The sequence below is a fragment of the Ascaphus truei genome, chromosome 21, assembly GCF_040206685.1.
Source record: "Ascaphus truei isolate aAscTru1 chromosome 21, aAscTru1.hap1, whole genome shotgun sequence".
In the NCBI taxonomy this organism is placed as follows: domain Eukaryota; kingdom Metazoa; phylum Chordata; class Amphibia; order Anura; family Ascaphidae; genus Ascaphus; species Ascaphus truei.
In genome coordinates this window covers 3,629,850-3,644,376 of record NC_134503.1, presented here as the reverse complement: position 1 = coordinate 3,644,376, position 14,527 = coordinate 3,629,850, and the positions used below count along the sequence as shown (strand labels likewise).

The 14,527-nt window shown below is 52.0% G+C and overlaps 2 protein-coding genes across 2 annotated transcripts in view; one reads left to right on the top strand and one right to left on the bottom strand.

Moving 5' to 3' along the window:
• RIBC1 (RIB43A domain with coiled-coils 1) overlaps nucleotides 1-14,527 on the top strand; it is a 538,781-nt gene that overhangs the window by 48,148 nt on the left and 476,106 nt on the right. The window lies entirely within an intron of this gene.
• Nucleotides 1-14,527, bottom strand: part of COL27A1 (collagen type XXVII alpha 1 chain) — a 263,084-nt gene that overhangs the window by 152,181 nt on the left and 96,376 nt on the right. The window contains 9 exon segments of the mRNA XM_075578501.1: nucleotides 1,966-2,019; nucleotides 2,310-2,363; nucleotides 5,657-5,710; nucleotides 5,956-6,009; nucleotides 10,589-10,633; nucleotides 12,140-12,193; nucleotides 12,947-12,991; nucleotides 14,114-14,167; nucleotides 14,472-14,525. Coding sequence (XP_075434616.1) covers nucleotides 1,966-2,019; nucleotides 2,310-2,363; nucleotides 5,657-5,710; nucleotides 5,956-6,009; nucleotides 10,589-10,633; nucleotides 12,140-12,193; nucleotides 12,947-12,991; nucleotides 14,114-14,167; nucleotides 14,472-14,525 — 468 coding nt within the window.

Here is a 14,527-nt window from a genome sequence, read left to right as displayed (position 1 = left end):
CCGAGCACCCACATCTGAGCACCCACATCCGAGCACCCACATCCGAGCACCCACATCCGAGCACCCACATCCGAGCACCCACTTCCGAGCACCCACTTCCGAGCACCCACTTCCGAGCACCCACTTCCGAGCACATACACCGCACACATGGGGATGATGCATAAATCTCTGCAAATAACTTTCCGGGTTCAACATTGTCAGAGGGAAAAGTCCTTTTAAATTGCTTGTGTGCGCCTATACTGTATACTAACGTGATCTTTCTAAATCTGCACCATCCATTTCTGTGACCGCGCAGACATGCGCCGTGTGAGGCGTACGTACTAAACAAGAATGTTTGAAGTGCTCCATAAAAAAGCAGAACATGCAACAAAACCGGCTGCCAAGCGTAAACCCTAAAATATCTGCTGATGCTGATAGCGCAGAATGTCGATGCTATATATCAAGCAAAAGTGGCATTTATAACAAAATGTATTATTTTTCACAGTATCGCAATTATAAATAATATTGCACTAATGTTATATTTACAGTACTAGTTATAACAGGAAATAAATACACCATTCTGTGTTAATAGGAATTGTATCAATCGGGCATTTTAAACAAGGGACTAGGAGTCGTATGTACAGTATAAAGCCGCCTTCCAAATGCTACATATTTCACGTAGGTTTGTGCTACTTTTTAGAGAACTAGATTGGTCATCACTAGAGTCTAGGCGCAAAGTTCATCTCACCTGTCTTGCCTTCAAATACTTTCTGGGCAAGCTACCCAGCTACCTGAACAAGCTCCTCACCCCTACCACATGCAGCACTTATCATCTGAGATCTGACTCCAAAAGACTGTTCATGGTCCCGAGACTCAACAAAGTATCCGGCTGCTCCTCCTCTTACCGTGCACCCCAAAACAGGAACAGCCTACCAGAGACTCTCACAGCCGCCACCAGTCTAAGTTCTCTCAAAACTAAGGCTGCCTCACAGTTTAATCTGGTCTGTAACTGTTACATACGCTTATAATATATATTATCTTTAACTGTGCATGCAATGTCTTGTATATAATGTATAACCCTGCTCACTTATGTAACTGTGTTTGTAACCATGTATTATTTGTCATCTTAACTCTGTGCCCAGGACATGCGTGAGAACGAGCGGTAACTCTCAGTGTATTACTTCCTGGTGAAACATTTTATAAATAAAATAAATAAATGACTGCCCTTTGGGCTTTATCTGCAGGACGGCTGTGAAAACCATCGGTGTTATTCAGTGAGGCGCGGGTAACGGCGATCGCGCACTGAAGTAAATCCGGCTTTCAATGTCTCCCGCGTCGGCGCTACTCGCACTTTACAAAAAAAAGGAAGGGTTAATTCCTCTGGGGGTTTTTATTTACTTTTCCCCATAACAAGAGCTCACCCAAAGTGGCGGCCATGTACAAGGAGGGGTCACACGAGGAAGGGGAGGCGAAATATTTGGGGTTTAAGTCAGCGGGGTCTGGTCTGCAGAGGCCGCTCCTGAATAAGCCTCATTCAGTCATTACAGAGGTCAACCTTTATTATAAGGTACATCATCTTGTACTGGCATGGCACCAACATATTCCGCAGCGCAGTACAATGCACGGGGGAGAGCAACAGCATTGTATGACAAAATAGAACACGTATGTGAAGACCGACAATAGGAAGGCGCCGCGCAGCCCCCCGTGTCCTAAACCCAGTAAGATTTGGGGTGACACTTTAATGGAAGAGCCCAGATTCTTATCAGTATGAGCGCGGCTAATCCCGGGTCAGGGACAGTCCCCCCCGCCTGTTATCTGTACGCGTATCGGCCACCTGCCACATAGGGATAAAAACCCGCCGCCAACACGGGTCCACATGTATATTATTATAATCACATACTTTAATTATAACCCACACATCCTGCACCCAATCCTAAACTACGACGGTTTGTACGCAAAGCCATATCATTTTTGGGGTCCACTTACCCTGCGGCCTTTAGGTCCGCGCACGCCAGGGGAGCCCCGAGACCCAGGCAAACCCTAGAAATACAACACAGACACATGTAAACCTGAGCTGGACACTACGGGGGTTCGTCTTGTGTTATCATGCGATGGAAGTCCCGGCCAAATGGAGGGTCTACACCCGAAGTGTGAAGAACTGCACCAATGGCCTCACCATGTGCTCCAACTGTTCAGATGGTCAGCTCTTTGGGCGAGTAAATCCTCTGTCCTTACATCATTACCTTATCCATAGAGTAGAAAGCTGTGTGCAAGCTCAGTGCTACTCACGCATAAAACAAGATCGATAATAAAGGCAAAGGGTAACTTACCGGGGGTCCGGGGGGGCCTGGGGGTCCCACAGGTCCTGGGCTGCCAACGTGACCCTAAAATCAGAACCAAGAATACAAATGGTCTTACAAATCCTAAGAAGGTGCTGCACCAGTGTAACCAAGGATTACATGCCATACATTCCTGCATAACCTATAGGGGAGAGGCAGCATGCAAATCCATACGCTTCGTCGCCTAAACAGATCTGTTCTAATTATCTGCAGAAGGAACATCGGCACCTGGGGTATAAGGTGCACACTGAGGGTCACACCTGTATGTCTTCCTAGCACGTACATCTATAGTCATCACTTATGGGACAGGTACACCGCCCTGTCCCTGTCCCCTATAGAGTGAACACCAGCTCAGAGTGCTTTATAGAATATATATATATATATATTTATATTAATTGCAGTGAAGGGGTTAACGTCCCACACAAATACCGACTCGCACTGCTATTTCTCCCAGACAGGGCGCCATTGAAGGGTTTCGCAGGGACAATATGGGACACTGACGGAAAAGTAAAGAGGAAAATATTGATGTTCGCAAGAGGGAAATATTTCCGGCAGCTCCTCCTCGGCGGGACCGCACCTATCTGAAGGGAACCCTTCTCTCCACCCTGCGGCCCCCCCGGGGACTGCCAGAGGAAAGGGGGTTTTAAAGAGAGCTTCTCAGTGGCGGCCTTGTGCACGCAGGAAATACCTGGGCCAGGCTCACATAAACAGGCCGGGCGGAGAGAAAAACCCAGAGTAATTATGGTAAACAGAACTCCCTGTAACTCTCCGGCGGCGCAGACGTCAGCGCACACAGGTATTCAACCGCACTAGAAAAACACGCTCCCCAAAGGAAGCAGGGAAATGCAAACACGCGGCGGCCGGCCCTTCCAAACACACACACGCCTCTGACACTCGTTCCAAACACACACACACCTCTGACACTCGTTCCAAACACACACACACACGCCTCTGACACTCGTTCCAAACACACAAACGCCTCTGACACTCGTTCCAAACACACACACGCCTCTGACACTCGTTCCAAACACACACACACACACCTCTGACACTCGTTCCAAACACACACACACACACCTCTGACACTCGTTCCAAACACACACACACGCCTCTGACACTCGTTCCAAACACACACACGCCTCTGACACTCGTTCCAAACACACACACAAACACGGCTCTGACACTCGTTCCAAACACACACACACACGGCTCTGACACTCGTTCCAAACACACACACACCTCTGACACTCATTCCAAACACACACACACACACCTCTGACACTCATTCCAAACACACACACACACACACCTCTGACACTCATTCCAAACACACACACACACACCTCTGACACTCATTCCAAACACACACACACACCTCTGACACTCGTTCCAAACACACACACACCTCTGACACTCGTTCCAAACACACACACACACACCTCTGACACTCGTTCCAAACACACACACACACCTCTGACACTCGTTCCAAACACACACACACACACACCTCTGACACTCATTCCAAACACACACACACACACCTCTGACACTCGTTCCAAACACACACACACACACCTCTGACACTCATTCCAAACACACACACACACCTCTGACACTCGTTCCAAACACACACACACCTCTGACACTCGTTCCAAACACACACACACACACCTCTGACACTCGTTCCAAACACACACACACACACACCTCTGACACTCATTCCAAACACACACACCTCTGACACTCGTTCCAAACACACACACACACACCTCTGACACTCGTTCCAAACACACACACACACCTCTGACACTCGTTCCAAACACACACACACACCTCTGACACTCGTTCCAAACACACACACACACACACACCTCTGACACTCGTTCCAAACACACACACACACACGCCTCTGACACTCGTTCCAAACACACACACACACACACACCTCTGACACTCGTTCCAAACACACACACACACACACACCTCTGACACTCGTTCCAAACACACACACACACACTACTGACACTCGTTCCAAACACACACACACACACCTCTGACACTCGGTCCAAACACACACACCTCTGACACTCGGTCCAAACACACACACACACACCTCTGACACTCGTTCCAAACACACACACACACCTCTGACACTCGTTCCAAACACACACACACACCTCTGACACTCGTTCCAAACAGGCACACGGTTATGGGACGCTGAGAATGTGCGACCCCGTGTCAGACCTCTCTGGCACTGACGGGGTTAATGTGAGCGTAGCCGCGGACGGTGAGGTTGCTTGGTAATGCGAAACCGGATATTAACGGTTGTTTTTGTGAATTAAGGGGTTTCCCCCCCTCCCCCTCTCCTCCCCCCCCGCCCCCCCTCTCCTCCCTCCCCCTCTCCTCCCCCCCCGCCCCCCCTCTCCTCCCTCCCCCTCTCCTCCCCCCCCAGCCCCCTCCCCCCCCCAAGAAAAACGGCAAACGGCTTTTGTTAGTGGTCAAAAGGGGCTCGGACGTCCCCGAGGAAAAGGGGCAGGAATAACGCGGAGCTGCAACGCGGAGCTGCAACGCGGAGCTGCAACGCGGAGCTGCAACGCGGAGCTGCAACGCAGAGCTGCAACGCAGAGCTGCAACGCAGAGCTACAACGCAGAGCTGCATCGCAGAGCTGCAACGCAGAGCTGCAACGCAGAGCTACAACGCAGAGCTGCAACGCAGAGCTACAACGCAGAGCTACAACGCAGAGCTACAACGCAGAGCTACATCGCAGAGCTGCAACGCAGAGCTGCAACGCAGAGCTACAACGCAGAGCTACAACGCAGAGCTACATCGCAGAGCTACAACGCAGAGCTACAACGCAGAGCTACAACGCAGAGCTACAACGCAGAGCTACAACGCGGAGCTGCAACGCAGAGCTGCAACGCAGAGCTACAACGCAGAGCTACAACGCAGAGCTGCAACGCTGCTATTGGAAAGTCAATTTGAGCATCTGTGTGTAAGATGCTGCCCCTGTTCCCCTCCTTCCCCCACCCGTCTCCTTCATGGTCCCTTTACACATGAATGTCCCTCTTTGTTCTGCTTCTCTTCACATGAGACCTGTGTGTTATCATATTCACGGTTATACCGTAGCACCTGGGCCTCCGGACATGTTGGTAGCCCCCTCAGGCCGACACACTGGGGTGGGGATGTACCACTTTCCAGTGACCAACGGTCAGGCCGCGAACCGGACGTGTGTTCGCTCAGACCCCTAATGGGCAGGGTCATTTCCCACCGTCTTGATTTACACAAGTGACACACAATGACAGAGAGAGGTCGTCAAAGTTCAAAACTTACTCCTTACCATTGATCCCTTGCCTCCCGGGGGTCCCGGACCACCAATCCCGCCGCGGTCTCCCTAAAAAACACAGAGCAGAGGACATGTTCAGCACAGAATGCCACTGAATCAGAAGTCCCTTCTGGTCTAGCTTCTCTATCCCGTCACTGCCGGAGGGGGCCTGCCACAGGAATCCCCCCTCCGCAGCGAAGACCATAATCTCTCCCAAACCAGAGAAGTCACTTGTGCCTCTTCTGAGACCCCTTTCAGTCAGCCCTGTATCTGTCGGGGGGGATAAAAAGCACTGGTAACAGTCCCATCCTTACCTTCTCACCCATTATCCCCGTCTCCCCGACAGGACCGATAAATCCCGGGAGCCCCTGCAGAGAACACATCGCGGGTATTAAAATGATTTCGTGACCGTGCCCGGTCCTAACCCAACGCCGCAGTCACTGTTTGCCATCAACATGCCCACAAGCCTTGTGCTTTCAACCCAGCCGCGCTGCTGTTTATTAATACTGGGGCTTAAATAGCCACTTAAATGGCAACATACATTCTGTGCAATATAGTGCAAATCCACACACTGTTCTACAGAAACCCAGTACCCAACATTGACCGCGGGAGACTCGCCCGGGCCAAAGGAACGTTCTAAAGCTTCCAAAACACAACAGGTTCTTGCCCTTGTGTAACATCACAAAGAAATTCTCGTTCTGGTCCAATTAGAAGCAACTCGGGGTGCTAATTATCTACATACAGTTGGAGAACTTGGAAATAAAGAAGTGGAGATTTGGGGGGGGGAGGAGGAACTTCACTTTGGGGAATAAAAACCTCTGGAAAGTGTTTTCCCAGAAAGACATAAAATAAAAGTTCAGCGTTAGCACGAAGTTATTGGGAAAGGTGAGACGGCTTTGCTGTTATTGGCTGCACGGTCAGCGGTTCCGCTCTTGCCGAGTTCTCACAGTGAGGTGTAAATACTGGCTGTGATTTGGAAGCAGAGGCGCATGTTTCCTGGTTATACAAGAGCATTACATGGAGATGAAAGCGCGGTGCCCGACCAACGCAGAAATCCCCCCCCCCAAAATAATAACGAGAAGTGCGCTCCAATAAAAAAAAAAGGATATTTAATGGGTCATTATTAAAAAGCGGAGGTTATAGTCCACCTACGCGTTTCACACTGTAGTCCTTTATCCAGGTAATAAAGCACTAAGGCGTGAAGTACGTTGGTGGACTATAATCTCCGCTTTGTAATGATGACCCATTAAATATCATTTTTTTTAACTGGAGCGCACTTCTCGTTACTCATTTTGGGGGATTTCTGCGTTGGTCGGGCACCGCGCTTTCATCTCCATTTCTTGCGCCTTCATCTGGTGGATTTGCACGCCGAAGACCTGAGGCTCCGCTGAACGGACGGCCAGACTCATCAACATGTGAGAGACTATTCCACTATATACCCCTTCTCATTATAAGGCTGGGAGGGGGGGGGGGGGAGACTGGGACGATTCAGCAAGTCCTAAACACTGCTACTTCTGGACACTGGGTGTGTTAGGCCTCATTGTATTTGCCAACTGGACGGCTCCAGGCAGGTGTTCGCTTTCCTATACAGTACGTGCCTTTTCTCGCAGGAACTACTTGATGAGAGATCGGTAAATTCATTACACATATATATATATATATGCCGTCTGTGCCTCGGAGCACCGCACCCTTTCTGTCTCAGAGCACCACACCCTTTCTGTCTCAGAGCACCACACCCTTTCTGTCTCAGAGCACCACACCCTTTCTGTCTCAGAGCACCACACCCTTTCTGTCTCAGAGCACCACACCCTTTCTGTCTCGGAGCACAGCACCCTTTCTGTCTCGGAGCACCAAACCCTTTCTGTCTCGGAGCACCACACCCTTTCTGTCTCGGAGCACCGCACCCTTTCTGTCTCGGAGCACCACACCCTTTCTGTCTCGGAGCACCGCACCCTTTCTGTCTCGGAGCACCACACCCTTTCTGTCTCAGAGCACCGCACCCTTTCTGTCTCAGAGCACCACACCCTTTCTCAGAGCACCACACCCTTTCTGTCTCGGAGCACCGCACCCTTTCTGTCTCAGAGCACCACACCCTTTCTGTCTCGGAGCACAGCACCCTTTCTGTCTCAGAGCACCACACCCTTTCTGTCTCGGAGCACCGCACCCTTTCTGTCTCAGAGCACCACACCCTTTCTGTCTCGGAGCACAGCACCCTTTCTGTCTCAGAGCACCACACCCTTTCTGTCTCGGAGCACCGCACCCTTTCTGTCTCAGAGCACCACACCCTTTCTGTCTCGGAGCACAGCACCCTTTCTGTCTCAGAGCACCGCACCCTTTCTGTCTCAGAGCACCACACCCTTTCTCAGAGCACCACACCCTTTCTGTCTCGGAGCACAGCACCCTTTCTGTCTCAGAGCACCGCACCCTTTCTGTCTCGGAGCACCGCACCCTTTCTGTCTCGGAGCACCACACCCTTTCTGTCTCAGAGCACCACACCCTTTCTGTCTCGGAGCACCGCACCCTTTCTGTCTCAGACCACCACACCCTTTCTGTCTCGGAGCACCACACCCTGTCTCAGAGCACCACACCCTTTCTGTCTCGGAGCACCACACCCTTTCTGTCTCGGAGCACCGCACCCTTTCTGTCTCGGAGCACCACACCCTTTCTGTCTCAGAGCACCACACCCTTTCTCAGAGCATCACACCCTTTCTGTCTCAGAGCACCACACCCTTTCTGTCTCGGAGCACCACACCCTTTCTGTCTCGGAGCACCACACCCTTTCTGCCTCGGATCACCACACCCTTTCTGTCTCGGAGCACCGCACCCTTTCTGTCTCGGAGCACCACACCCTTTCTGTCTCGGAGCACCACACCCTTTCTCAGAGCACCACACCCTTTCTGTCTCGGAGCACCACACCCTTTCTGTCTCGGAGCACCACACCCTTTCTGTCTCGGAGCACCGCACCCTTTCTGTCTCGGAGCACAGCACCCTTTCTGTCTCGGAGCACCACACTCTTTCTGTCTCGGAGCACCACACCCTTTCTGCTTCGGATCACCACACCCTTTCTGTCTCGGAGCACCGCACCCTTTCTGTCTCGGAGCACCACACCCTTTCTGTCTCAGAGCACCACACCCTTTCTCAGAGCACCACACCCTTTCTGTCTCGGATCACCACACCCTTTCTGTCTCGGAGCACCGCACCCTTTCTGTCTCAGAGCACCACACCCTTTCTGTCTCGGAGCACCACACCCTTTCTCAGAGCACCACACCCTTTCTGTCTCGGAGCACCACACCCTTTCTCAGAGCACCACACCCTTTCTGTCTCAGAGCACCACACCCTTTCTGTCTCGGAGCACCACACCCTTTCTGTCTCGGAGCACCACACCCTTTCTGTCTCGGAGCACCACACCCTTTCTGTCTCAGAGCACCACACCCTTTCTGTCTCGGAGCACCACACCCCTTCTGTCTCGGAGCACCACACCCTTTCTGTCTCAGAGCACCATACCCTTTCTGTCTCGGAGCCCCATACCCTTTCTCAGAGCACCACACCCTTTCTGTCTCGGAGCACCACACCCTTTCTGTCTCGGAGCACCACACCCTTTCTGTCTCGGAGCACCACACCCTTTCTCAGAGCACCACACCCTTTCTGTCTCGGAGCCCCACACCCTTTCTCAGAGCACCACACCCTTTCTGTCTCGGAGCCCACACCCTTTCTGTCTCGGAGCACCGCACCCTTTCTGTCTCAGAGCACCACACCCTTTCTCAGAGCATCACACCCTTTCTGTCTCGGAGCACCACACCCTTTCTGTCTCGGAGCACTGCACCCTTTCTGTCTCGGATCACCACACCCTTTCTGTCTCAGAGCCCCACACCCTTTCTGTCTCTGAGCCCCATACCCTTTCTCGGAGCCCCACACCCTTTCTCAGAGCACCACACCCTTTCTTAGAGCACCACACCCTTTCTGTCTCAGAGCACCACACCCTTTCTGTCTCGGAGCACCACACCCTTTCTGTCTCAGAGCACCACACCCTTTCTGTCTCAGAGCACCACACCCTTTCTGTCTCAGAGCACCACACCCTTTCTGTCTCAGAGCACCACACCCTTTCTGTCTCAGAGCACCACACCCTTTCTGTCTCAGAGCACCGCACCCTTTCTGTCTCAGAGCACCGCACCCTTTCTGTCTCGGAGCACCACACCCTTTCTGTCTCGGAGCACCACACCCTTTCTGTCTCGGAGCACCACACCCTTTCTGTCTCGGAGCACCACACCCTTTCTGTCTCGGAGCACCACACCCTTTCTGTCTCGGAGCACCGCACCCTTTCTGTCTCAGAGCACCACACCCTTTCTGTCTCAGAGCACCGCACCCTTTCTGTCTCGGAGCACCACACCCTTTCTGTCTCGGAGCACCACACCCTTTCTGTCTCGGAGCACCACACCCTTTCTGTCTCGGAGCACCACACCCTTTCTGTCTCGGAGCACTGCACCCTTTCTGTCTCGGATCACCACACCCTTTCTGTCTCAGAGCCCCACACCCTTTCTGTCTCTGAGCCCCATACCCTTTCTCGGAGCCCCACACCCTTTCTCAGAGCACCACACCCTTTCTTAGAGCACCACACCCTTTCTGTCTCGGGAGATGTACCACCCCAAGACGTCCTCTGCCAGGTTAGAGACAAAGAGGGGGGCGTGTGAGGGCTGAGGCCACCACTCAAAATGTGCAGGCACGTTCTGATCTCTACAGAAGAATGGAGCGTGTGATCTCATTCTCCATGGGGCAGTACCAGGGGCAGCACCGCTTGTAAAGATACTTCCTGATGGCAACTCATCTCTAACACGGCAGACAATGGTGATATCATTGCAGGAGCCTTAATAATAGGCATTCAGTGATTGGTCCAGCCCCCTCTGAAACCATTCCTGCGCATTAGATCACAAACGTATAAAGGTACAGCACCTGTTCACCAATCTTCCCGGCCTTTCCGGTGTTTCCGGGCTCACCCTGGGGGAGACACGATAGATGGGAAGACGATCAGTTTAACATTGCAACGCCCCGAGCGCACTTACTCCTTATAACCTGTACCCCTGGGCTCACTGTGCAAACGTAGGCCCAAATCCACAAAACGGTGCTATGAATGGGAGTCCAGGTGCGCTGAAGCGTGGCACCCCTTTTGTGGTTCTGGGGCGTGTGTTGGCTTTAACCATTTAAAATCCCTGACCAATGTGCAGCCCTCAATGTTAATGGATGGAGGAACATTACGGGGTGTGGCAGCGGACTCAGGTACGCAGAAACCACAGAGACCAACGCCACTCCTCCAGGGCCACCAACAGGCCTGGTTTTCAGGATATCCTTACTTCAGCACAAGTGGCTCAGTCAAAGACTGCACCACCTGTGCTGAAGCAGTGATATCCTTGAAAACTGGAGTTGGCCACCCCTGTCCCAGACTAACAATATAATCCCACGTAAAGTGATATAAAACATTACACAGTGGCTGCGAGGAAAGGGTTACTTGACCAACACTAGACCCTCTGGGCAGGCCGGGAGTGGGTCGGTGCTACATGCTCAGGGCACCCGGGTTGATCGGCATGGGGGGGGGGGGCGCCCACGTTTTGCTCCACTGTGAATGCGGTGGCAGCTCACGTTTGGGAGCAAATGTTTGGCACCTAACGCGCGGCACGGACTTTTAAAGCATTTACCGCACAGGGCACCTTCCCTCCAGGACGTAGGGTCAGCTGGAGGATTGCGTATGACTATTTTTATGCCTCACCCGGTCACTTGGCCTTTTGGTCGGGGGCATTTTAACGCGCATGGCAATGGGGACTCTCTTTATACACAGCACAGTTTTTATACACAGCACTAGGCACTATTGCGGTCTCCCTGCGGGGAGTGTCACTCTGGGATGGTTGGACGTCGGGGTATATCATAGACTGTAAACATTCCCTTGCAGAGGAACGGTCTGGGAGCCTTTTGGTCTTGAACACTGGTTCCCTTGGACTCTTATGGCTGAAGAGCCAATGGGGGTGATGTATCAGGGCAAATTTGAAGTCAAATTGACGCTAATCCCGTCGTTTTCATTGTGCGTCTCCTTACGTCAATGTATGAAGGTCTTTGCTTTGCGCTGTGTGTGTCACCGTGACATATAGGGAGTGAGAATAGGAGGAGTTACAGGACGCACGGATTGTAATGAGATGTAGCAAATGCTGCGTCTCCGTGCGTCACTTATCTTGTATTTGCGTCAAAACATCCGCCAGGTTTGCGGAAACTTTTCTGGCCAACAATTTGCTTTAAATGTAAGAAACACTTTATTACGTGTGACGCGCGGCAAACAGAAAATGAAGCATTGCGTCTAAACAAACTTCTGAGCGCACTTCATTTGCACCTCCGCCTATTGCGCTATGTTAGAGCGCCCAAGCACCTCCTTCATACGCTGTGGCACGGAGCAGACACACATTGGCTCGAAAGACAAATGTAGACATATCTTCCAGTAGACGTGTCCCTCCCTCTTACCTTCAGACCCTCTGCTCCAGGCAGACCAGGGAACCCTTTCCTGCCAGGATACCCCTAAAAAGACACACAGATTGCAGGGAAGGTCACCCGGTAACATCAAAGGCTTCAAAACACGTCTGTGTTACAGATCTTCAAGGGAAATATATATATACGGGCATGGTACTGTAACTCCGGACAGATACCGGAGACAGAGGAGGTGGAGGAAGAGGAGCAAGAGGAACAGGCAGAAGAGGAGGAAGAGGAACAGGAAGAAGAGGAGGAAGAGGAAACAGAGAAGGAAGAAGAGGAGGAGAAGGAGGAAGAAGAAGAAGGATGAAAAGGAGGAAGACGAAGAGGAAGGCGAGGAGGAGATTGAAGAGGAGCAGGAGGAAAAAGAAGAGGAGGAGGCTGAGGAGGAGGAGGAGGTGGTGGAAGAGGAGGAGGAGGAAGAAGAAAAGGAGGAGGCAGAGGAAGAGGAGGAGGCAGAGGAAGTGGAGAATCTGCATTCAGTCGGTCATGAGAATCAGGGAAGGACAAGCGAGGAGTTTCTCAGCAACGAGCACAACCGCCATTATTACTGCACCCGGCCCTAATTCCTCCCTAAATAAGATTTCAATGGGAAATGAGCACAGCATTGTACGGGGAGAACGTAGCTTCTTTTTCCGCGCTGTAAATACCGACGCATTACTTTGGCCGGTTTAACCTCCTGTAGGTGTTACTGCCGTTCTACTTTGGTTTATGGAAACGTTTCGCCGGGAAACGCTTAATTTCCCCGCCGATGCAAAGAATATATCTAACGGAAAGGTTTACAATCTGTAAAAGTCCTACCTCCAGGCCTGGGGCCCCCGGAGACCCGGTCGGACCCTCGTCCCCCTACAAAAAGAAAGGGAATGAAATCAGACCTCGTTGGGAAACAGACCGGTTGCACTCGGGTGGTGTTTCTGGACCAACACTGCGTGCAACAAGTACTGAAAACACCCGGACCTCCAAAAGGAAATAATCGTATGTTCAATGAACTGAGGTCTACCCGTGGCACGTTGGCTTTCAGGTGTCCCGTGCTCTTCCAGCCACGCTGCATCCTTATACGGGACACGGCTATTGGTAGGAGAAGTGCAGACCAGCTTTTATATCGGACCTGAAAGCCGGGATCGATACCAAGCTGCAGGTGGGGAGCTGCCACAAATGGATTTCATGGACGGTTACTAGAGTCTGTCCATGGGCCACCGTTTGGGAAGGTTTCGTGTCACTATGCGCCGCCGGTCCCTAATCGCAAGGCGAATGGCAGTGGGATGGAAAGATAACAGAGGACAGTTGTCCTGTGTCCATGTTGATTAAATACCGCAGATGTGCAGAAGACACAAAACCCTCCGTACACAAAATGACAGGAGGGACCTCTCCTGGTTGATCCACTAACAGTTATTACGTTACACTGAATCTCCAGCCCCAATATGGTTACTAGGTAAAAGGGCTCGGCCGAAGGTGGCACCAGGCAGGACTCGGCGTACGTCACATCCACAGTGTACAGCCCCAATGAATATGTACATTACAGTGTAACAAAGGGGGCCCTGGAGCAGCCTAAAAGCGGTCATATAATGCAGGGGGGGGCTAAACTCCAGTCCCCAAGACCCCCCCATCCCCCCCACCCGCCCCCTCCCAACAGGTCAGGGTTTCAGGATATTCCAACTTCAGCACAGGTGGCTCAATCAGAGGCTCAGTCGAAGACTGAGCCTCTGATTGAGCCACCTGTGCTGAAGCAGGGACTGATTGAGCCACTGGTGCTGAAGCTGGGATATCCCGAAAACCTGACCTGTTGGGGGGGGGGGGGGGGGACTGGAGTTGAGCTCCCCATATATGTGTAAATAAGGTGTTTCATTTTGGCGACTGAAACGTTGGTGTTGTGTATTGATTTGCTTTAATACAAGGTACTGGGGTTGTGTTTTCCGTATCCCGGATATAGCTCACTATACGGTCACGCTTGTAGAGCGACGCGCTCACCTCGTGCCCCGGCTGTCCTCGGGGTCCTGGGAACCCCCTGGCTCCCGGCTTTCCCTGCAAACCAGAGAGAGAGAGAGAGAAAAAAGAATGAGGGTCTCATAAAAATCAAGGACAAATCTTAGGATCCCTTCAGGCGAAGAGAGAAGGGCTGGAGCGCGCCAGCCGCGACTTTGCCACGGGACGGCGTCCAACGTCAATTTCACGGAGGAGAGATTTTTTTGGAGAAGCCTCAATCCAAACAGGAGAGGAACGAGCTCTGCCAGGACAACCTCCAGGAATCTCACTCCGGGCTTTTGTTTCTTTTATTTACTGACCGCTAGTGGCTCGGAGCGAGGTACGGGATCTCAGGACGTCTCACCTTTATACCTTCCGGACCGTTCTGCCCTGGAGGCCCAATGTCCCCTGGAAAGCCCT